The sequence below is a fragment of the Pan paniscus genome, chromosome 10, assembly GCF_029289425.2.
Source record: "Pan paniscus chromosome 10, NHGRI_mPanPan1-v2.0_pri, whole genome shotgun sequence".
NCBI lineage: Eukaryota > Metazoa > Chordata > Mammalia > Primates > Hominidae > Pan > Pan paniscus.
In genome coordinates this window covers 43063903-43089478 of record NC_073259.2, presented here as the reverse complement: position 1 = coordinate 43089478, position 25576 = coordinate 43063903, and the positions used below count along the sequence as shown (strand labels likewise).

General features: G+C 40.8%; 1 protein-coding gene across 3 annotated transcripts in view; it reads right to left on the bottom strand.

Moving 5' to 3' along the window:
• The window catches only part of TFCP2 (transcription factor CP2), a 79681-nt gene that overhangs the window by 2776 nt on the left and 51329 nt on the right, over positions 1–25576 (bottom strand). For 2 of the 3 annotated variants that reach the window (XM_003804571.5, XM_008961300.3), the window contains exons 2-13: positions 22125–22276; positions 21175–21251; positions 19818–19923; positions 14334–14440; positions 12580–12732; positions 10702–10812; positions 9993–10081; positions 7624–7672; positions 7139–7232; positions 5401–5491; positions 3121–3245; positions 2241–2383 (exon numbers count right to left, since the gene is read on the bottom strand). In XM_003804571.5, coding sequence (XP_003804619.1) covers positions 2241–2383; positions 3121–3245; positions 5401–5491; positions 7139–7232; positions 7624–7672; positions 9993–10081; positions 10702–10812; positions 12580–12732; positions 14334–14440; positions 19818–19923; positions 21175–21251; positions 22125–22276 — 1297 coding nt within the window. The remainder of the gene's footprint in view (positions 1–2240; positions 2384–3120; positions 3246–5400; positions 5492–7138; positions 7233–7623; positions 7673–9992; positions 10082–10701; positions 10813–12579; positions 12733–14333; positions 14441–19817; positions 19924–21174; positions 21252–22124; positions 22277–25576) is intronic. The other variant, XM_034935848.2, reaches the window with a different exon arrangement.

Here is a 25576-nt window from a genome sequence, read left to right as displayed (position 1 = left end):
AATGGCGAAGGTGAACGCTAATAACTGAGCAATAGACCCTTTTATGAGCCACATGGTTTCTAACTCTTTCCTTTCACCAGAATTAAAGAGTAACCTAATCACAAATTGTTGTAAGATAGAGGATTCAAAATGATTTTTTGATAATATCACTATGTAATTTCTGGTATATAATTCTGAAGTATAATCTAATGACATTGTCATTACAAAATTCCATCCATTCCTATCAATTTATGGGAATCAAGTCCCTCAGCATTTATATCTAGAGGAAAAAAACAGAATGGAATTGATGCTGAAATCCTGTGTCATTCTAGCAATCAACAGGCAGTATTCATCTACAAAGGAAATAATTATGTGCAAGGGTATGGGTAGGGAAGGAAACAATTTCATTGAACTCATTCATAGATATACCTGTAATAATTTTTTTCTTAATTTTTTTTTTTTTTCTGAGACAGAGTTTTGCTCTTGTTGCCCAGGCTGGAGTGCAATGCCCCCATCTCGGCTCACCGCAACCTCCGCCTCCTGGGTTCAAGGGATTCTCCTGCCTCAGCCTCCTGAGTAGGTGGGATTATAGGCACGTGCCACCACACCCGGCTAATTTTGTATTTTAGTAGAGGCAGGGTTTCTCTATGTTGGTCAAACTCCCGACCTCAGGTGATCTGCTTGCCTCAGCCTCCCAAAGTGCTGGGATTACAGGTGTGAGCCACTGCGCCTGGCCTTCTTTTTTTCTTTTTTTGGATGAAGTCTCGCTCTGTCGCCTAGGCTGGAGTGCGGTGGCGCAATCTTGGCTCACCGCAACCTCTGCCTCTCGGGTTCAAGCAGTTCTCTGCCTCAGCCTCCCAAGTAGCTGGGATTATAGGCACCTGCCATCATGCCCAGCTAATTTTTGTATTTTTAGTAGAGATGGGGTTTCACCATCTTGGACACGATGGTCTTGAACTTCTGACCTTGTGATCCACCCGTCTCAGCCTCCCAAAGTGCTGGGTTTACAGGCATGAGCCATTGCGCTTGGGCAGCCTTCTTAATCTTTAATAATTACTTATTAAAACATGTAGCATATTTACATTATTTTAATCAATTGTATAATTATGATAATTCCATTATAATAATTTTAAAATTTTTATTTAAAAACTTTATTTCAAACAAATATAGTAGGATAATCAATAAAAGATGTTTGTGCATAAAAATATGTTATGGTAAGATGGCCAGGCGTGGTGGTTCACATCTGTAATCCCAGCACTTCGGGAGGCTGAGGCGGGTTGATCACTTGAGGCCAGGAGTTCGAGACCAGACTGGCCACATGGTGAAACCCAGCCTCTACTAAAAATACAAAAATTAGCCAGGCATGGTGGTGGGTGCCTGTAATACCAGCTACTTGGGAGGCTGAGGCAGGAGAATCGCTTGAACCTAGGAGGCGGGGTTGCAGTGAGCCGAGATCACACTACCGCACAACAGCCTGGGCGACAGAGTGACACTCTCTCAAAAAAAAAAAGTTACAGTAAGATAAAATTCAACGGGGGAAGTAAATGAAAATAAGAGTTCAAGGAAACAGAGGAATAGTATAAGAATTCTAACTGTTAAAGAAAAGCACAATCATGTATTTTTTTTTAATGGATGGTGGTGGTATTAAATCATTTTTGTATTAAGGTTACATGGGATGCAATTAGAATAATGATGTAACCATTTCACTTAAAAATGTCATTATATATGCCCAGAAATGACATCTTTTACAACTATTTAAACTTTAACAAAAAATTTTAAGTCAACCTAAAAATGTGCATGGGAATATGTGGTTTTTAAAATATTTTAGGACCAGGCGCAGTGGCTCACATCTGTAATCCCACCACTTTGGGAGGCCGAGGCAGGTGGATCACTTGAGGCCAGGAGTTTGAGACCAACCTGGCCAACATGGCAAAACCCCATCTCTACTAAAAATACAAAAATTAGCCAGGCGTGGTGGCGCACGCCTGTAATTCCCACTATTCGGGAGGCTGAGACAGGAGAATCACTTGAACCCAGGAGGAGGAGGTTGCAGTGACCTGAGATTGGGCCACTGCACTCCGGCCTGGGCAACAGAGAGAGACTGTTTCAAAAAAAAAAAAAAATTAGGAGGAAAGCAAGCAAAAAAGTATGAAACCCTCTGATCTAGAAAACAGAACACTCTGCCCCAGGAGAACTGCTCTTGCTCCATGCACTGACAAATTAATCATCATCTGGTAATTCAACTGTACTGAAAAATCTACCTCATCACTGATGAGCACATGAATTCCTGTTGGCCCCTGCTTGTAAATCTGGCTGATCTGGCAAGGGGAAATGCTGAAAAGCTGAGCAATTTTTTCTGTCAATTCAACAGCTGTCAGTTCTTCTAGATAGATAGCATGGTAAACTGCAAAAGGGAGAGAGCAACAGCAGTCAGTACAAAGTTTGTCCACTCTTACAGGTAACTTGATCACTAGGAATGCCCACTTTTCTGAAGGACTCAGAAATCACACTGCCTACGTTCAAATCCTGGCTCAACCACTTGCAGCTGTGTGACCTAGGGCAAGTTATTTAACATTCCTAGGCCTGATTTTTCTTGCATAAATACCGGAGATAACAGTAAAATCCTCCGCAAAGAGGAGATATTAGTTGTAAATATTAAAGCATATAAAAAGTGTTAAGAATAGCACCTGGCTGGGTGTAGTGGTTTACACCTATAGTCCCAGCAATTTGGGAGGCTGAGGCAGGGAGATCGCTTGAGCCCAGGAGTTCAAGACCAGCCTGGGCAACATAGGGAGATCCCATCTCTACAATAAATAAAACAATTAGGCAAACGAGTAGCTATAGTTCTAGCTACTCGGTAGGCTGAGGGGAGAGAATCACTTGAGCCCAGGTGGTCAAGGCTGCAATGAGTCATGACTGCGCCACTGTACTTCAGCCTGGGTAACTGAGTGAGACTCTGTCTCAAAAAAAAAAAAAAAAGAATGGCACCTGCCATGTATTAGGAACTTAATAAATGCTAGTGATTATTGTTACTTCTAGCAAATACTAAATCTGCTGTTTGATAGTTTCCCATCACACATGCCCATAAGTTATCTCTTCACCTTTCTTCATATCTGTCCTGGTGTGTCCAGAACAACCTACCGAAGAAAGTACCATTTGAGTCTCCATCCTCATGCTTCTGCTGCTGTTGCTGCTGCTGTTGTTGCTGCTCCCTCAACTGCAGTGATTCCTGACAAACATAAATGGTTAACCTTGGACGCACCATCCTAAGGGGAGGAAAAAGGCTAATTAGTCTTACATTCTTTATGGTAAGCACAATAAAAAGAAGGGAGAAATTGTGTTTCTACATTAATCGTATAGAGCAGATGAAAATTGGAAGCTCATTGGCCAAATGCAATTAATTTGCTATGTTTTATTAGTTCCCCAGTAGTAGGGTTTTTTTTTCCTTAAGTGGAATTAGTTCCAATATGAGACATCATATAAACCTCTAAACTTTTGGTTTTTCCTGAAGACTCAGATCTAGCAATCTTAGGCCCGCATTCTCACATGAAAACAATCAGCCATTCTTCTTACATGATGCATATATTCTTCACTATACCCCAGTCTTGACTGCCATTCACTTACATTACCCGTATGTACTCTATAGTCATTTGAGTTTGTGGCCTTTGGTGTAAAAGTTAGAAATAGTCAAAATATAAAAGCCACTGTCTAATGGGTCAGGTTCAAGATATACTTTTTACTAAAAAATGCCAACACAGTAAACTAGATCATCTTATTTCTCTCATTACCTTCTCCTAACTAGCCTAAGTCCTTTCTCTGTTCTTCTTAGAGAAAGGTATTCAACTACCTCTTGATCTGATCATCTTACTCCTTCCAATTTCTAAACACCCTTTAGATAATATGCTTGAAAAAATGAAAGATCAATTATTTTTCCACAAGTCATCAACCCCTAATTTCACTTCCTTCCTTAAAATTTTCCAAGATTCAACATCCCTTATGATGTAGACAAAAACAAATATGACCAGGCACAGTGGCTCACATCTGTAATCCCAGCACTTTAGGAAGGCGAGTCAGAAGGATTGCTTGAGCTCAGGAGTTTGAGACCAGCCAGGGGAACACGGCAAAACCCCGCCTCTACAAAAAGTACAAAATTAGGCGGGCGTGGTGGTGCGTGCCTGTAGTCCCAGCTGCTCAGGGATCTAGGCAGGAGGATGGCTTGAGCCCAGGAAATCGAGGCTGCAGTGAGCCATGATTGCATTGCTGCACTCCAGGCTGGGTGACAGAGCAAGACCCTGTCTCAAGAAAAAAACCCCAAAACAAAAGCAAACCAAAAATAAATACTGCGCACTCTGTTTTACTGTGTAGTCACTGATTTAGTTCTGTTGCCATTGACCTAAATGCTTTTTTCATCAATGTTACTACTACCTATTTAAAATTGTAAATCCCAAAAAAGGACCACAAATTACTATGTATTTTAACAATTGCAGGCAGACACTTCCTACCCACATTTGCCAGGCGCGGTGGCTCACGCCTGTAATCCTAGCACTTTGGGAGGCCAAGGCGGGCGGATCACGAGATCAGGAGATCGAGACCATCCTGGCTAACACGGTGAAACCCTGTCTCTACTAAAAAATACAAAAAATTAGCTGGGCATGGTGGCGGGCGCCTGTAGTCCCAGCTACTCGGGAGGCTGAGGCAGGAGAATGGCGTGAACCCGGGAGGTGGAGCTTGCAGTGAGCCAAGATTGCTCCACTGTACTCCAGCCTGGGTGAAAGAGTGAGACTCTGTTTTCAAAAAAATTAAAAAAAAGTAATTCCCACCCACATTTAAGAATGACCACTTCTCCAGTTAAAACCAACTTGGGACCTTTGCACCTGTTGTTCCTTCTGCCTAGAACAGTCTCCCTTCCTGTGACTCCAGAGCTGCATCCTTCTCAGAACTCAGCTTAAATATCCCCTCCTTGGAGAGGCCCTTCCTGACCATATTCTGGGCACCCTATAGCCCACAACCTTGTTTTTTGCTTATTTGTTTTGTTTTTCTTCAAAGCTCTTATCACTATCCACAATATTTATTATCTTACTCCCCATTAGAAAGTAAACTCCCTAACAGTGGGCACCCTGTTTTGCTCACCAATATATTAATATTCCCAGAGCCTACAATAGTACCTGGCTCATGAAAAGGATGATGAATTTTCATTGGAAAATTCATTCACCTGGAAATGAAAAATGGAATATCATGGGGAATTCCTTGGACAAAGTGCAAGAAAACATTTTTCTAAAATCTTTATTTGGTACATAGCTGACATTTAAAAGAAATGTTTTGAGAAGGTGTATTTAGCTGTGTAGAGTATTGTGAAGAATTCCTGAATCCAAATCCATTTGGAATCCCAACCTTATTGATATTTTAACACTAATTACATACCGGCCTTTTAATGCATTAAAAAGTCTGATTCCATCTGCAGGGCCACAGATTTGGATCACATCATCTCTAGTTAATTTCAATAAATCTGCCCCTGGAATAAATATAAGAAAATGGATGATAAAGGCAAAGATTCTCTTTGTTAATGACTATTAAAATGGGCTGTATTATAAGGACACCTCATTACCAGAATGTTACAATCCATAATTTTCTTCATGGCATATAAGGCCCTTCATGACCTGGCTCCTAGCTCCTCTCCCGTCTCAATTCCCCCCAATTAACCTCCCCACTTAACCCTATGCTTTCATCATACTGATGATGTCTAATGAGCAAGTTGTTCTTTCTGCCTGAAATAACCTTCCACTATCTAAGCTGGGCACAACATGCCTGTAGTCCCAGCTACTCGAGAAGCTGAGGTAGGAGGATTGTTGAGGCCAATTGACTGTTAGGAGTTCAAGACTGTTAGGCGTGGGTAACATAGCAAGACCCTATCTCTTAAAAAAAAAAATCCTGGGCCAGGAGCAGTGACTCATGCCTGTAATCCCAGCACTTTGGGATGTCGAGGAGGGTGGATCATTTGAGGTCAGGAGTTCGAGACCAGCCTGGCCAACATGGTGAGACCCTGTCTCTATTAAAAATACAAAAATTAGTCAGGTGTGGTGGTGGGTGCCTGTAATCCCAGCTACTCGGGGGCTGAGGCAGGAGAATCGCTTGAACCCAGGAGGTAGAGGTTGCAGTGAGCTAAGATTGTGCTTCTGCACTCCAGCCTGGGTGACAGTGAGACTCCGTCTCAAAAAATAAATATATAAATAAATCCTGGATTCACCTCATGTGTCACACATGTTTCCTAACACCAATCCTCCCATGAGCATCTTACTGTCACTATCAGAACACTTATCTACAAAATCACAACTATTTATCATTTTTTCAGAGTTTTATTTTGATTTGATTAGTTGTGTTTTGTTTCGGTGCCTTTTTTTTTTTTGGATACCAGATGATTAATGGGCCATTTGATCAGGAAGTATGCCTCATCCATTTGTGTATTCCTACCACATCAAAAAGTGCTAAATAGGCCAGGTGCCGCAGCTCATACCTGTAATCCCAGCACTTTGGGAGGCCAAGAAGGGTGGATCACTTGAGGTCAGGAGTTCGAGACCAGCCTGGCCAATATGGTGAAACCCTGTCTCTACTAAAAATACATAAATTAGCTGGGTGTGATGGTAGGCGCCTATAATTCCAGCTAATCAGGAGGCTAAGGCAGGAGAATCGCTTGAACCTGGGAGACGGAGGTTGCAGTGAGCCGAGATCATGCAACTGCACTCCAGCCTGGGTGACAGAGTGAGATTCCATCTCAAAGAAAAAGAAAAAAAAGCTAAATAAAAGTGTATTGTGTAAATGAAATAAATTATAGTGATATCAAGGGGAAAATTTCAGACTACCTGCAAATGCCCCCTTGATAAAACTCTACGAAATATACATTTTAAAAAGTGTTGTATGAAATAAGCATTTTTAAATTAAATTGAATTTAAACTGAAAAGTGTTTGTTTTTAAGTATTTCACAGCACAGCTGCAGCTAGTGAGAAAGTCTTAAGGGTTCTATGAAATTCATTTCATCAGAAAAATGCAGTAAGATCTCTCATACACATATACACACACACAACTCTCCCATGGATACCAGGAGGCCCTAGAATGCAAAGGAAAATTTCATGCTAGGGAAAACAAAAGAAAAATAAAATTTAACCTGAGAAGTTTGTGAAAAGCCTTGTGAATGTAGAAAAACGATTTCGATGCAACCACTGCTGAGCTTCCTGAGGTGTGGTTGTTGGTAAGAGGTTCTGAAAGGGAGAGCACGTTTTTTAGGTAACCAAATAGGTTTGTCTGTTACCCCATTAGGTAACACATAGCCAAACACCCCACACAACCCCATACTCAGGCCTAGTTTGTGAAAGTTGTTTTCTCTTTCTCCAACCATGCAAGATGCTCAAGGAGTTCCATCCTTTTCTTCCCCACTAGACTGTAAGCTGCTCAAATGGAAGGGTCCTGCATTACTTGTTTCATATCTTTACTCCCTAGCACAGTATCTGGTTCATAGTCAAAATTCAATAAATGTTTGTTTAATGAATGAATGAATAATACTCCCTAAAAGTTGGGCATTTCTACTGAATTGGACAGTCATCAAAGTATTACCAGACATTGCAAGTAACTGACATTCAACTTTAGACTTACATCTGTGACTGGAGGGGGTGGCTCTGGCTGGTGGTTTGGTGAACCATTTCTAAAGAAACATTTAAAATGAAAGGATGAGTCCATGACACATGCTGGGGCTCATTATTTCATTCCTCAGCTTCACAATAAATCTCATGCTAGAGATTAAAGAAAAATCTGTGCTCTCTCATAACACATTCTTATTCTTTGACCCAATACTTTAATTTTCTATTAGTTTAACCTAAAGACTTTATGAGGAGGAGGAGAAACTATGTCATTAGCAATATTTTCTTATTATTGAGGAAACTGAAGAAAATATCAACATTTCAATAAATTGGGACTGATGAGATAAATTATGGCATAAAAATATTTAACCATAAATTTACTAAGATGAAAAATTATGAAAGAATAATTATCAAGAAAAAAATTTAAAAATAAAATGAAAAATATCAGGATAAAAAATTTTATCAATACATTACTACTGTAGGAAATACACAAATATGCACACATATACAAGAAAAATATTGGAAGAAAATTTATGCAATGCAATATCATCACACAGATTTAAAATAAAAAACAATTTTTTTTTTTTTTGAGACAGAGTCTCGCTCTCTTGCCCAGGCTGGAGTGCAGTGGCATGATCTTGGCTCACTGCAAGCTCTGCCTCCCGGGTTCATGCCATTCTCCTGCCTCAGCCTCCTGAGTAGCTGGGACTACAGGCGCCTGCCACTACACCCAGCTAATTTTTTTGTATTTTTAGTAGAGACAGGGTTTCACCGTGTTAGCCAGGATGGTCTCGATCTCCTGACCTTGTGATTCGCCCGCCTCCACCTCCCAAAGTGCTGGGATTACAGGCGTGAGCCACCGCGCCCGGCAAAAAAAATTATTTTTAAAGTAGCCCCAAAAATTAGTGCTGCCTAATTTATGATCCAAGGGTTATCTCCACACTCCAGTTTTTCTTTTTCTTTTTTTTTTTTTGAGACGGAGTTTCACTCGTTTGCCCAGGCTGGAGTGCAGTGGCATGATGTCAGCTCACTGCAACCTCTGCCCTCTGGTTTCAAGCGATTCTCCTGCCTCAGCCTCCCAAGTAGCTGGGATTACAGGCGCCCGCCGCCACACCTGGCTAATTTTTTTATTTTTAGTAGAGACAGGGTTTCACCATGTTGGCCAGGCTGGTCTCGAACTCCTGACATCGTAATCTGCCCACCTCGGCCTCCCAAAGTGCTGGGATTGCAGGTGTGAGCCACCGCGCCCAGCCTGTTTTTCTTTATACGTTCTTTGTCTATGAATTGTCCCTCTTCCCTAATGCCTACTTTTATGGAAGAAAAAGTTTAACTAGTATGAAGTACATGACAAAGAGAAGAGAAAAATTTTTAAACACAGCTCTTAAACCCTATATCATATTTGGAATTACCTATAAGTAGAATGTATCATCTATGTGGATGTTAAGATTTTTTTTTCTTTTAAAAAAAGATGTTTTTCCTTTTTTAGCCTTAGCTGCAAAATTCAAATTTGGTATTCGAACTTAGTAATTAACTTATCTTAGGGCCCTACTTATATGTATTCCTTCTACAACTAATACCTACTTTTATTCTTAATTGTTACGTTTTAAATATTTAAGCTACCTTAATTAAATACTTTAAAAAGTAGGTCAGACAAAGAGCCTAAATAAATCCAAAACCACAAACATTGCAACCAAACAATATACTCGCACATTTGGTAGCCTAACTATTTCAAGTTTCAATATGGCTATGTGAAATACATGTTAAATGCTCAGACTATAATACAGCTACTTTTTAAAATTGGAGTAGGCATCTGTACCAACTTTCAATTATCTCTTATGGTAAAAGATAATAAGGCAAGATTAAATGTATCCCATAAATAATTCCAAAACTTCATTTTAGCCATCATCTTCAAACTTATTTCCCCAATTATCAAAGATTCATAATAATTAGGTGTTAGAAGTATTCCTAACAAGTAACAAAACAAATTTTAGTGTTTGTACAATTGTTTCCAGTTCCCAAAGACCACTGTCTGGTGCAAGTATGATCAGGAAATGAAATAACCACAAGATGTGCAGTAATAGGGAGAGGCAAAAAGCCCAGATCATCAGTCCCTGAACCACTAAAAATTGACCATAAATGCTACTTTCTAGTGGGGGGAAAAAAGACGAGGAGGAGGGAGAGGGGAGAACACAAAGAGAAGAAAGGGCTATATAAAACTCTTTTGATCTCTTTTGAAGCTACTCCAAATCTCAGTTAATATATAAATCCATCAAAGAACGACCAAATAGATATACTTATTGATTTAAAAAGATCTTGTTTATGAACAGGTAATGAAAGAATATATATTTTGGACAAATACAAGCCAATTTTATTTCCCAGACTTACCCTTCCCCAAGAGAAAAACTGCTATGGGAACTGTTGAAGCCAGGTGATGGGGAGTTATTGACATACGTGATCTCAGGCCATGGAGAACACTAAAAACAAAGGATATGTTAGATAATGAACAAGCACATATGACCCCAGGATTTGACTAAAACATTGTTACTTGAATAGCACATCTTGATTAGTAAATCTTAATTCCTCAGAGACTCCCATAAGCAATAGAGAACACTGCTTCTCTTTCCGCCATCTTGGAGCCTGTGGAGGCCTGCTGGGAATAGGACTTCTAAAAAGAAATACGTCTAGAAAACTGCAGTCCCGGGCCATTTTTGTTGGTTATAAGTGGGTTCCAGAACCAAAGGCAGCACACAGCTCTTCCTAAAATTGAAGGTGGTTTATGCCCAAGATGAAACTGAATTCTATTTGGGCAAGAGATGTGCTTATGTATACAAAGCAAAGAACACCACAATAGCTCCTGCAGCAAACCAAACCAAACCAGAGTAATTTGGGGAAAGATAACTTGGACACAGAGACAGTGGCATGGTTCGTGCCAAATTCTAAAGCAATCTTCCTGTTAAGGCCGCTGGACACAGAATCCATGTGATACTGTGCCCCTCAAGGCTTAGGAGAAGTAAATTCTGACCAGTTTGGAAGTGATGAATTTTTAAGATTAAAAATTATGAACTGAAATTGTCACCAAAAGAAATCTTTTTACCTCTGTGAGTATGGTTGTCTCATAGGAAGGCTGATATTTCTCCTTTTCATGAGGTGTTCGTTTCTCCATTTTTTCCCTATCCGTTTTTTGCTTTCTGTCTGCACCTTTGGGCTGAAATGAGAAATATTTTGTTTTAAATTCAGGTACTCACCTTTTAACCCAAAATATTGCTTCCAAAAACTTAAATATTCACGTATGAAACAAAATTGTATGTGCAGTGATGTAAAGGCAAGACACATCACTTTAAGTTTGAAAATAGGAAATTTAAATGTTTATATTCGATGGAGTTGAAAAGAATCAGATCTATAGCTACTGACATGGAAAGATCTCTAAAGCACATAGTTCACTGAAAAAAATCAAGTCTCAAAACATTTCTTTCTTTTTTTTTGAGACAGAGTCTCACCCTGTCACACAAGCTGGAATGCGGTGGCGAGATCTCGGCTCACTGCAACCTCTGCCTCCAGGGTTCAAATTATTCTCCTGCCTCAGCCTCCCCAGTAGCTGGGACTACAGGCGTCCGCCACCACACCCAGCTAATTTTTTACCTTTAGTAGAGACGGGGTTTCACCATTTTGGTCAGGCTGGTCTTAAACTCCTGACCTTGTGATCCGCCCACCTCGGCCTCCCAAAGTGCTGGGATTACAGGCATGAGCCACCGTGCCTAGCCTCAAAACATTTCAAATAGTATAATCCCATTTATGTGTAAAAGAAAATATGTATATAGCTATGTATGTGTGTGTATAAAAGCATAGGAAGGAACTAGAAGAGCTGGGCGCAGTGGCTCACGCCTGTAATCCCAGCACTTTGGGAGGCCGAGGCAGGCGGATTGCCTGAGGTCAGGAGTTCGAGACCAGCCTGGCCAACATGGCGAAACCCTGTCTCTACTAAAAATACAAAAAATTAGCTGGGCATGGTGGTGTGTGCCTGTAGTCCTAGGTACTGGGGAGGCTGAGGCATGAGAACAGCTTGAACCCAGGAGACGGAGGTTGCAGTGAGCTGGCACTGCACCACTGCATTCCAGCCTGGGTGACAGAGTGAAACTCCGACTCAAAAAAAAAAGAAGAGGGAAGTAGAAGAACACATACGAAATTATGAAATTATGACAGTGGTTTCCTCTGGGAAGAGGTTGTGGAGGGGGTCAGTGTAAGAGTAGTAAAGGGAGAATTTCAGTGTTGCTATGAATACCTCTGTATTATTCAATCTCTTACAATGAAAACATATTTATTCATGTGATAAAAATAAACAGGACCCTGGCTAGGGCACAGTGGCTTACACCTGTAATCCTAGTACTTTGGGAGGCCAAGGAGGGCAGATAACTTAAGCCCGGGAGTTCAAGGCCAGCCTGGGCAACATGGCAAGACCCCCTCTCTATAAAAAATACAAAAATTAGCCCGGTGTGGTGGCACATGCCTGTAGTCCCACCTACTGGGGAAGCTGAGGCAGGAAGATCGATTGAGCCCAGGAGGTTAAACTATGATTGCGCCACTGCACTCCAGCCTGGGTGACAAAATGAAACCCAGTCTCAAAAATAAATAAATAAATAAGACCAAATAAGAAAAGATCAAGTATGAAAATAACCAAAACTAGTCAATTTTTGTGAGCTTTACAAGAGCTTGTAACTTCAATAGGCTTTAAGAGCTTTCAATGAGAATCCATGTTCTTGCCTCTAGCCCTCTTTTCCAAGTTCCTATTATCCTACGACCATGTAAATTTCTTTACCAGGCATCTTGGTAATTATTTCAATGACTCTAGCTTAGACTTTTTTTGTGTGTGTGAGTTTTCAAAAAAAGACAAGTTGATTTTCTGACTTGGTAACTAATGTTAAAATAGAAAGATAAGGTAAAAGAATCCAAGGGCCAGCACATTGCCCAGGAATACCTTGAAAACTTTGATCTGGCAGCTGGCCGAGTGTAAGTGCTCAGTATATTCCCCGTTTTCATTCTCCTTGAAGGTATCTATTTGTACTCGGAATGGCACCCCCTTTTCTCCACCATGTTTCCTCATAGTGAACTCTGTGCTAATACAGTGCACCTGAAAAGAATACAACAGCAAGGCTTCAGTACCGCTAGCTAGCCAAACCAGTTGGCAGTATTTTTTTTAGCAACTATTAACAGCAAAACCTTTACCAGGCATTATGAATACCTACAAAAAACACTTTTCCTCTTTTTGATCTTGAAGAACTTACAATCTGATAGAGGAAATAGAAAAATGCTTTACAAATGCAAACAAAATAAAAGTACAGATCTAATGCTAACAAAAGCTACTGTGAGGAACTAAATTCATTAACTGCTTCAAAGAACACAGAGCTAGCAAAAGAGAAATGATTTATGTTAGTTAAAGTTTCCTCAATTTTAAGGAAGATTGTAGAAAGAGGAGTCACTACCCAGTCTGGGAACATAGTAAATATGAAAGTTCACAGCAATAGTGGAGAAAAAGGTTTGCTTGGCTACTGCATAAAGTCTAAGATTGGTGAATTTTTTTTTTTTTTTTTGAGACTAAGTTTTGCTCTTGTCACCCAGGCTGGAATGCAATGGCACAATCTCGGCTCACCGCAACCTCCACCTCCCCGGTTCAAGCAATTCTCTTGCCTCAGCCTCCCAAATAGCTGGGATTACAGGCACACACCACCACGCCCTGCTAATTTTTGCATTTTTAGTAGAGACAGGTTTTCGCCATGTTGGCCAGGCTGGTCTCGAACTCCTGACCTCAGGTGATCTGCCTGCCTCGGCCTCCCAAAGTGCTGGGATTACAGGTGTGAGCCACGGCACCCAGCCTGGTGAATCTTAATAGAAGAACCTTGTCTGATTGACTACTCCACAAGATTATAGCTGAAAGTCTTAAAATCATATATATGAAGTGTTTACTTAACATAGTGACTATCTCATGTGAAGTATTAATAAACTAGTGGTTACTATAATTACTACAAATAAGGATTTTCAAGGACTCTACCCAAAGAACATAATCAGATACGCAAATCAAATTTTAAGTATAAATATGTTCAAAATAACATCACAGATAATAGTAAAAAATCAGGCCAATCAAGGCCGGGCATGGTGGCTCACACCTATAATCCCAGCACTTTGGGAGGCCAAGGTGGGTGGATCACCTGAGGTCAGGAGTTCAAGACCAGCCTGGCTAGCATGGCGAAATCCCACCCCTACCAAAAATACAAAAATTAGCCAGGCATGGTGACATGCGCCTCTAGTCCCAGCTACTGGTGAGGCTGAGGCAAGAGAATCGCCTGAACTGGGAGGCAGAGGTTGTAGTGAGCCGAGATTGCACCACTCCACTCCAGATTGGGAGACAAAGCCGAGACCCTGTCCCCCCCAAAAAAAATTATGCCAATCTAACTGCCAAATAATTGTTATGTAAATTATGGTACAACCAAGAAATGAAATATTATGCAGCCATTACCAAGCAATTTTGGGAGACACAAATAAATAAACTGGGGTATTAGAAGAGCAATTCAGAAACTCCTCAATGCTCTCAGGCACAGGTTAAAGAGCCTGGGCTTGACAGTCAGGCTAGAACCCTGTAAAGATTTCAAAGTTAACATGTTTTATCCTTTAAGAAATAAACTGGTAGTAAGAGAGATGCTCTTCAAAACTGGAACCCTATCTGCAACGCCTTACCTGAATAAACACAGATGTCCTCTTTGCAGGGTCCCACAGGAACTCCACTGTATTTAGTTGAGTTGGATTAGCCCTAGGATCGATTATACCCACAGACATTGGGATATCTGAGAAACAAAATGGTAATCATTGAACAATTCTGAGGGCCACTCAGTTTTAAATAAGAAAGCATTGATTCTTATATTACTCAATGTAGCTACCAAGATTTTTGTATATCACATCCTAAATTTCTTTGTTTTTTTTTTGTCGTTGTTGTTGTTTTTTATGGAGTCTTGTTCTGTTGCCCAAGCTGGAGTGCAGTGGTAACAGGCCTGGAGTGCAGTGGCACCATCTCAGCTCACTGCAACCTCCGCCTCCTGGGTTCAAGCGATCCTCCTGCCTCTGCCTCCTGAGTAGCTGGGATTACAGGCCCGTGCCACCACGCCCGGCTAATTTTTTTGTATCTTTAGTAGAGATGGGGTTTCACCATGTTGGCCATGCTGCTCTCAAACTCCTGACCTCAGGTTATCCACCCAGCTTGGCCTCCTAAAGTGCTGGGATTACAGGCTTGAGCCACTGTGCCCAGCCCACACCTTAAATTTCTTTTTTGTCAATGAAAATATTTGATTAGAGTAAAATTGACTTAAGTACTTTGCTTCTGAGCACCTTTTTTCCTCTTTAAAAAGTTTTTAAAATACGGCAATTAAAAAAATTATTTGGCCAGGCACGGTGGCTCACACCTGTAATCCCAGCACTTTGGGAGCCCAAGGCAGGCGGATCACGATGTCAGGAGTTCGAGACCAGCCTGACCAACATGATGTAACCTCATCTCTACTAAAAATACAAAAATTAGCCGGCCGTGGTGGCCCACACCTGTAATCCCAGCTACTCAGGAGGCTGAAGCAGAAGAATTGCTTGAACCTGGGAGGTGGAGGTTGCAGTGAGCCAGAGATCGAGCCACTGCACTCCAGCCTGGGTGACAAAGCAAGACTTCATCTCAAAAAAAAAAAAAAAAAAAAAAAAAATTATTTTTAGGCCAGGCGTGGTGGCTTACACCTGTTATCCCAGCACTTTGGGAGGCCAAGGTGAGCGGATCACCTGAAGTCAAGAGTTCAAGACCAGCCTGGCCAACATGGCGAAACCCCGTCTCTACTAAAAAATACAAAAATTAGCCAGGCATGGTAGTGGGCATCTGTAATCCCAGCTACCTGAGAGGCTGAGGCAGAGAGAACTGCTTGAACCAGGGAGGCAGAGGTTGCAGTGAGCCAGTATTGTGCCATTGCGCTCCAGCCTGGGTGACAGAGCAAGACTGTCTCGAAAAACAAAAAAATCATTTTTAAATTGAGAAATAATAATTGTACATATTCATGGGCTATATAGTGATGTTTCAATACATATAATGCATAGTGATCAGATCAGGGTAATCAGCATATTCATTGTCTCACACATCTGTCATTTCTTTGTGTTGGGAATGTTCAGTATCCTCCTTCTAGCTTAAAATATGGCAATTTAAAGGCAGTTTCCTTTTAATTTGTTAAAATCCTATTTAAGGTGGATTAAGTCTACACTATCATGAAAACTGTAATTTATAATCTATTTCAACTACAGTTTGAAAATTAGTTTCATTGCCAAAAGCACATTAAGAGTATTGCTATTGAAGGGGTGCAGCAGAGTGTCTATATGAAGGTAGAAAGCATTATATCACGAATGGAAGTGGGAAAATTTTAACATAAAGATTGATGCAGGCCAAGCATGGTGGCTCACGCCTGCAATCCCAGTACTTTGGGAGGCCAAGACGGGTGGATCATTTGAGGTCAGGAGTTCGAGACCAGCCTGGCCAACATGGTGAAAACTTGTCTCTACTAAAAATATAAAAATTAGCTGGGCGTGGTTGTGGATGCCTATAATCCCAGCTACTCAGGAGTCTGAGGCATGAGAATGGCTTGAACCCGGGAGACAGAGGTTGCAGTGAGCCGAGATCATGCCATTGTACTCCAGCCTGGATGACAGAGCAAGACTCTGTCTCAAAAAAAAAAAAAAAAAAAAAAAAAAAAAAGATGGTTGATGCTGACTTACCAAGTCATCAAATAATCCTATAACAGAGTGACAAATCTTTACTTAAAAGGGAAGCAAGAATTAATGGGTTTGAGTAGAACTTTTCTTTCCATTCCACACAGCAGATATTCAAATAGCATTCCCTGATTTCTCCTATTAATGATCAAACTGGGGAGTTAAGGCCAGGTAATATGTATTATCAGAACTGTGGTATTAACTATACTACTGTTTTGGTATCAATGATTCAAACAATACAGCATCAAGTGGGTCCCACTCCACAATATTAGTTGTGTTAGATTCATCTTAAGGTCAACTTATCATACAGATATCAGGATCACTGCATGAGAACCAATATTTTCTCAGGTAAAATTAGTAGCAGTTAAATTTTTCTTAACAACTATGTTTACCAAAAGGAAATTTTAACCAATTAGAAATCAGAGATGCAGATACCATGAAAAGTGACTGCATGTGTATTTGTGAAGATCTTTCCTTTATACCCTATGACTTAGGAAAAACAAATTCTACTCTGTGTAGCAATGTGGGAAGACACAACTTAACTGCAAACCAAGTGACATAGCTTCTAATACCAGAACTCCCACTTTATAGTGCCTGGTTCTCAGGCACTAGTAAAATGAAGGAACTTTCAGCATGCTGGGGAAAAAAGTCTGCCCCTCTTTACAAACGCAAAACAAAATATCAGATCCTGAGCAGCCAAAACAATCGTGAAATAGAACAAAGTTGGAGGTCTCATGCTTCACGACTTCCAAACTGACTATAAAGCTACACTTAGCAAAATAGTGAGGTATAGGCATAAAGACAGACATTTAAACAAATGGAATAGAATAGACAGTCTACAAATAAGTATTCAAATATATGGTCAAATGAGTTTTGACAAGGGTGCAAGACCATTCAGTGGGGGAAAGAACAGTCTTTTCAACAAACGGTGTGGAGAAAACTGGGTATCCACATGCAAAAGAATGAAGTTGGGCCCTTCTTTCTGTATATGGTTTACCATACAACCTTTTTTGTATATGGTTGTACCATATACAAACACGAACTCAAAATGGACCTGTGACCTGAATATAAGACCTAAAACTATAAAACTCTTAGGAGAAAACATATGGGAAAAGCTTCTTGGCACTGAATTTGGCAATGATTTCTTGGATGTGGCACCAAAAGCACAGGCAATTAAAAAAAATTAGATAAATTGGACCACCTCAATGTAAAACTTTAGTGCATCAAAGGATAGTATCAACATAGTAAAAAAGCAACCCACACAATAACAGAAAAGATTTGCATGTGATATATCTGCTATGGGGTTAATATCCAGAATATTTTAAAAATTCTTTCAAATCAATAACAAAAAAAAAAAACAAAACAATCCAATTCGATAGTGGGCAAAAGACTTGAATAGACATTTCTCCAAAGAAAATATATAAATGACGGGCCAGGAGCCTTGGCTCACACCTGTAATCCCAGCGCTTTGGGAGGCCAAGGCGGGTGGATCACCTGAGGTCAGGAGTTCGAGACCAGCCTGGCCAACATGGCAAAACCCTGTCTCTACTAAAACACAAAAATTAGCTGGGTGTGGTGGCGGGCACCTGTAATCCCAGCTACTCAGGAGGCTGAGGCAGGAAAATCGCTTGAACCCGGGAGGTGGAAGTTGTAGTAAGCCAAGATCATGCCACTGCACTCCAGCCTGGGCGACAGAGGGAGACTCCATCTCAAAAATAAATAAATAAATAAATAAAAATAAATAAATAAAGAAAATATATAAATGGCCAATAAGCACATGCAAAGATGCTTGACATCACTTATCACCAGGGAAATGCAAATCAAAACCACAATGAGATACTACTTCACAACCATCAGGATGGATATTATCAAAAAATAGAAAGCAACAGGCCAGGTGCGGTGGCTCACGCTTGTAATCCCAGCACTTTGGGAGGCCGAGGCGGGCAGATCAAGAGGTCAAGAGATTGAGACTACCCTGGCCAACATGGTGAAACCCCGTCTCTACCAAAAATACAAAAATTAGCTAGGTGTGGTGGTGCATGCCTGTAATCCCAGCTACTTGGAGGCTGAGGCAGGAGAATCACTTGAACCTGGGAGGCAGAGGTTGTGGTGAGTTGATATCGCGCCATTGCACTCCAGCCTGGGCAACAAGAGCAAAACTCCATCTCAGGAAAAAAAAAAAAAAAAAAAAAAAAAAAGGAAAGCAGCAAGTGTTGACAAGGATTGGAGAAATTGGAACCTTTTTTTTTTTTTTTTTTTTGAGAGAGTCTCGCTCTGTCACCCAGGCTGGAGTGCAGTGGCGTGGTCTTGGCTCACTGCAAGCTCCGCCTCCCGGGTTCACACCATTCTCCTGCCTCAGCCTCCTGGGTAGCTGGGACTACAGGCGCCCGCCACCACGCCCGGCTAATTTCTTTGTATTTTGAGTGGAGACGGGGTTTCACCGTGTTAGCCAGGATGGTCTCGATTTCCTGACCTCATGTTCTGCCCACCTTGGCCTCCCAAAGTTTTGGGATTACAGGCGTGAGCCATCGCGCCCGGCCGAAATTGGAACCTTTGAGTACCGCTGGTAGAAATGTAAAATGTGTAGTCACTGTGGAAAACAATATAGTGGTTTCTAAAAAAAATCTAAGATAGAGTTACCATATGACCCAGCAATTCCATTTCTGGATATGTATCCAAAAGAATTAAAAGCAGAGACTCAAACACATATTTGTACATCCATGTTCATAGCAGCGTTATTCACAATAGCCAAGAAATGGAATCAAATTAAGTGCCTATCATGGGATGAATGGATAAACAAAGTGTGATATATACACACAATGGAATATTATTCAGCCTTGCATGGGAAGGAAATGCTAATGTATGCTATACCATGAACCTTGAAAACATTATGCTAAGTGAAAAATGCCAGTCACAAAAGGACAAATACTGCATGATTTCATTTATGCAGTACTTAGTAGTCCAATTCATAGAGACAGAAAGGAGAATAGTGGTTACCAGGGGCTGTGAAGAAGGGAGAATGGGGAGTTGTTGTTTAACAGGTACAGACTTCTGGTTTTGCAGATGAGAAAAGTTCTGGAGATGGATGATAGTTATGGTTACACAATAATGTGAATGTACCTAATGTTACTGAACTATCCACTTAAAAATGGTTAAAATGATAACCTTTATGTAATGCATATTTTACCACAACTTAAAAAACAACAAAATCAACCTATAGTTGCTATGGAACTAAAGTGTTTACACTTCCAACTTCAATTTTGATATCATTTTAACTTGTATTACTTAAAATTTTTTATGCTTAGTAAATAATTTCAAGGTTTATACTAATTGAGCCTCTCAAGCATATGAATCAAGGTAAATGTCAAATAAAGAAAACCAACTCTGGGTCCATAGCTAAAAGCATTTCCTAGGCAACAGATTCTCTTAACTCACCTATGTCAAGAATTCTGTCTCCAGGTCGGTTCCACCTCCAGCCCTCTAGCTGCTGATGCTCAGTGTACTGAAGCCTTCTGTCATGGAACACCACACGGAATATACTCTAAAAGGATACAACAAAATCAGATGATAACAAGACCTCTTGAAAATCAGTGCTGACAAAGAAAAACTAGCAGGACTCACTGCCAGTTGGTTTCTAAACGCAATCTAAAATTATTTTTCTTAAGATCTGTTTCACTCTAAAACCCATACCATACTAAGTGCTATTTCAGGATAAAATTTTATAATTTCTCAGATATAATCTTTTTTTTTTTTTGAAACAGATTTTGCTCTTGTTGCCCAGGTTGGCGTGCAATGGTGTGATCTCGGCTCACCGCAACCTCCACCTCCCGGATTCAAGGAATTCTCCTGCCTCAGCCTCCTGAGTAGCTGGGATTACAGGCATGTGCTACCACGCCTGACTAATTTTGTATTTTTTGTAGAGACAGGGTTTCTCCATGTTGGTCAGGCTGGTCTCAAACTCCCAACCTCAGGCGACCCGCCCGCCTCAGCCTCTCAAAGTGCTGGGACTATAGGCGTGAGCCACCGGGTCCAGCCAATTTCTCAGATAGAATCTTTATAATTAACTGGTACCATATTTAAAACTTGGCTTAAACTTCAGTCCGATGGTAACTAGGAATAAAGTACTACTGTCTGAAGCGTTTTTGCACGCCTCTTCTGTTATACCACGGCCTATCTGGCTTAGCTCTTCAGATGTATATGAAAAACTCACCAACTCCCCTGCTTGCTAACCCACCATACAACCTGTAAACACTGAGGGTAGGTAGAGCCTGTTTCCATCAACTTTCCTTTTGTTACTCTTACTTTGTAGAAGTGCCTATTAATTCCTCCCACTACCTTTTGACAAAACTCCTCTGTTTCAACTGTGCTGTGAATTATCAAAATCCTAACTGTTAATCTAGACTAAGAGAACTGCTCTTCATCAAAGTAGCTTCTGTTTTCCTTGCTATAAGACTAAGTATCAAAAAAGACACTGAGGCTTCTCTAAAGATCTCAAGGAGGTTACTTTACTCCACCCAAAAGAACTTCACTGAGCCAGGGGTGATTACCCTGGACAGGGAGTGGTAAGCGTTCTATTTCTGCAGCTCTGAAAAATTCATGTGAATACTGGGGCTTACTCTGACCCCAAAGAAATAACACATCAGCTTACTACTCTGCCAACAAATTACTGCAGGCAAGAGATACCATTAAGCCATTGGAAGCAAAAGAACATTAACAACAACAACAACAAAATTTAAAATCCCAAAAGGATTAGTAAAAAATATTGTACAGAAGAATGATTTATTCGTTTTACCTTCACCAATTTGCCATTAATTTCTGGAAGTTCTCCAAGTTTCCTATTGTCTAGCATTCGAATTTCGTAAGACTGTCCTAGAAGAAAAAGTAATTACATATTATATTCACCACAAATTAACTTCACTAGATTCGGAAAGAATAAAATTCAGTTGGTTGAATATACAACAGTATAATAATATTATTAGTATTAGTAACAACAATCAGAAGCCTTTACTAGATGCTCAGCACTGTGCTAAGTATTGTCACATTATCTCATTTAACTGATATACCTTTCTAAGGTATTATCAATCCCATTTTACAGACAAAGAAATTGAAACTTAAAAGAGTTTTAGCAACTTGTCCAAGGCCACACAATTGGTAAATAATAGAGCCAGGTAGAGTAATACTTCTCAGACAGTAACCAATGGGAGTGTCTAGGGAATATGATTAGGAAGAGGAAGCTGGACACTAAAAATGGACAGCTAAGCAAAAGAAGCTAGTAATAGATATCAAGTATGACATTAGAACTCAAATCTCTGAAGTAGGACTTCTAGTTTGATAGGGCACACTAGAAAGATCTAAGTTTTTACATATAAGTGTACCTAATAAAACATCATAAATGGCCAGGCACGGTGGCTCACGCCTGTAATCCCAGCACTTTGGGAGGCCAAGGCAGGCGGATCATGAGGTCAGGAGATCGAGACCATCCTGGCTAACACGGTGAAACCCTATCTCTACTAAAAATACAAAAAAATTAGCCGGGTGTGGTGGCGGGTGCCTGTGGTCCCAGCTACTCAGGAGGCTGAGGCAGGAGAATGGTGTGAACCTGGGAGGCAGAGCTTGCAGTGAGCCAAGATGGCGCCACTACACTCCAGCCTGGGTGACGCCGTCTCAAAACAAACAAACAAACAAACAAATCATAAATACAGTAGGTCTGCAATAGTACTAATGAATGAGGAAGGATCTAACCTTGATTGAGATACGTTAGGGTTTCATCATGGAGTTTCACTGCTGGAGAGGTAGCAGCACAAAGCACATATTGAAAAGGCAGGATTTTATTCTCATTATCAGGAGGCAAACTCGACTCTTCTTGCTTAAAAATGGGCAATGCAAGGACATCACTAAAATAAAACAAATGACTCACATTAATACCTGGCAATGGTGCAAACGCAGGTTTATTGCTGAATGATTTAACTGCAATGCTTTGGAAAGCCATAAACATTACTCACCTTGGTGGAGTTTCATCCCAAGAATTCCATTTAGATTACCTGCTGTGATATCCCCCTGACCACAACAGTGTGGGTGATGACAGATATTCACTGCTAAAACCACTAAGTGTTAAAGAGAATGTTTCTAGGAATCATAGACAGCGGTTCCTAAAAGGACTGTGGAAATTATAAACAGAGTTCTAAAATGTATAAATCTAGGACATTCAGTAACGTCTTCATTCTCAGAAAGGCAACAACTATACTATCTATATAACCATATCAGCTGATTTACTATAAGGACTAAAATAACTTCTACAATTCCTTAGAAGCCACGTGAAAAGGACAAATCAATAACGAGTATATATTTCAAGGTCATCTTACATTCTGTGGAATAACAACTAATATTGAGATGTTCCTACAAGCCATTTCCTCTAAGAAAAAGCTTTTTGTATCTATCAGTTTATATAAACTTGCAAACCAAAGACACATACCCATCCTTTGTCAGTGGGAATGTAAAACCACACTCTCATCCTTTTGTCAGTAGCAATGTACAATGACATAAAACAGTTTAGGAAAAGGTTTGGCAGTTTTTTATAAAATTAAACATGCAGTCAGGCACAGTGGCTCATGCCTGTAATCCCGGCAATTTGGGAGGCCGAGGTGGGCGGATCACCTGAGGTCCGGAGGTGGAAACCCACCTGACCAACATGGCGAAACCCTGTCTCTACTAAAAATACAAACCTAGCTGGGAGTGGTGGCGCATGCCTGTAATCCCAGCTACTCAAGAGGCTGAGGCAGGAGAACTGCTTGAACCCGGGAGGTGGAGGTTGTAGTGAGCCGAGATGGTGCCACTGCACTCCAGCCTGGGCAACAAAGGCGAAACTCCATCTCAAAAAAAAAAAATTAATTAAAAAAATTAAATTAAATTAACCATGCATCTATTGACCCAGCAATTCCACCCATTGGTACTTATCCAAGAAAAATGAAAACGTAAGTCCACCCAAGACTTGTTATAAATGTTCACAGCATAAAAGCAAAAACTAGGCCAGGTGCTCACGCCTGTAATCCCAGCACTTCGGGAGGCCGAGGCGGGTGGATCACCTGAGGTCAGGAGTTTGAGACCAGCCTGGCCAACATGGTGAAACCCTGTCTCTACCAAAAATACAAAAATTAGCTGGGTGTGGTGGCGCATGCCTGTGGTCCCAGATACTTGGGAGGCTGAGGCAGGAGAATCACTTGACCTCAGGAGGCAGAGGTGCAGTGAGCCGAGATCGTGGCACTGCACTCCAGCCTGGGCAACAAAGCAAGACTCTGTCTCCAAAAAAAAAAAAAAAAAAAAAAAAGAACAACAACAACAACAAAAAAATAAAAACTGGAAAGAACCTAAATGTTCATGAGTAAGAGAACGGATGTACAAACCATGGTATATCCATACAATGGACTACTCAGTGAAACAAAGGAATGCAACACGGATGAATCTCACAGATATAATGCTCGACAAAAAAAGCCGGACACAAAGAATGTGTAATGCATGGTTCTGTTTATATGACAGTCTAAAACAGGCAGAGCCAAAGAGAACAATGGTTTCCTGGTGGGGCAGGGGATGACTTGGAAGGTATATAAGGGAACTTTGTAGGGAGATAAAAATGTATTATACTATGATAGGTCTGCTACATGGTTGTAACTGTAACAGCTTATTTTTGCATCTCATTGTATATGAATTTTACCTAAAAAAAAAATTATTGATTAGAGGATGGGGAATAGGTAGAAGTAAAAATAATAAGAGGGCTAGGTGTGGTGGCTCATGGCTGTAATTCCAGCACTTTGGGAGGCCAAGGCAGGCAGATCACTCGAGGCCAGGAGTTCAAGACCAGCTTGGCCAACATGGTGAAACCCCATCTCTACTATTAATAAAAATACAAAAATTAGATGGGTGTGGAGGCACACATCTGTAATCCCAGCTATGTCAGAGGCTGAGGCACAAGAATTGCTTGAGCCAAGATTGTGCCACTGCACTCCAGCCTGGGCGACATAGCGAGACTGTGTCTCAAAAAAAAAAAAAAAGGTGAAAAGAGTAGTAACATGTTAAAGCAAGGTGATGAGTACAAGAGGGTTCATCATATTATTCTGTTTACTTTGTATATGTTTGAAATTTTCCACAGTAAAGTTTTTTTTAAAAAAGAAAAAATATATATAGGCCACAGAGTACTTCTGGGTACAAAAGAAAAGGAACAGGGTACATGAAATAAAAGAAACAATTAAGATTCCCTTGGCTAGGCACGGTATGGCTCATGCCTGTAATCCCAGCACTTTGGGAGGCCAAGGGGGGCAGATCACTTGAGGTCAGGAGTTTGAGACCAGCCTGGCTAGCATGGTAAAACCCCGTCTCCACTAAAAGTACAAAAATTAGCCGGGCGCGTTGGCGCGCGCCTAGTCCCAGCTACTTGGGAGGCTGAGGCAGGAGAATTGCTTGAACCTGGGAGGTGGAGGTTGCAGTGAGCCAAGATCGTACCACTGCACTGAAGCCCGGGAGACAGAGTGAGACTCCATCTCAAAAGAAAAAAAAATATTCCCCCAAAAGATCAGAAGTCAGGAATCCAGTGATTTTTTTTTTTTTTTTTTTAAGACAGTCTCGCTCTGTCTCCCAGGCTTGAGTGCAGTGGCACGATCTCGACTCACTGCAACCTCCACCTCCCGGGTTCAAGTGACTCTCCTGCCTCAGACTCCCAAGTAGCTGGGACTACACGCACACGCCACCACACCCGACTAACTTTTGTATTTTTAGTAGAGATGAGGTCTCACCATGTTGGCCAGGCTGGTCTCAAACTCCTGACCTCAAGTGATCTGCCCACCTCAGCCTCCCAAAGTACTATGATTATAGGCATGAGCCACCACACCCAGCCCAATGATTCTTGTTAACATTCCCCATGTTCAAAATGGAATACATTGAAATCTTTACCATAATTTAAATATTAAGCTTCTAAAGAGACAAAAATGCTTTTGTTTTAACCATTCACAGATGAAAAAGCAATTCTTTATATGTACCTATATACCTCACCTGTATACACATTTTCCCCAATACATCAGATTACAGGGTCACTACCTTCAGGCAAAGACACTATTGACAGAAAGTTGACTACACTCTTGCGAATTTTACAGACAATATTATAAATTATTACTGGAAAATAAAACAAGTAGCAAATGTTCTGATTA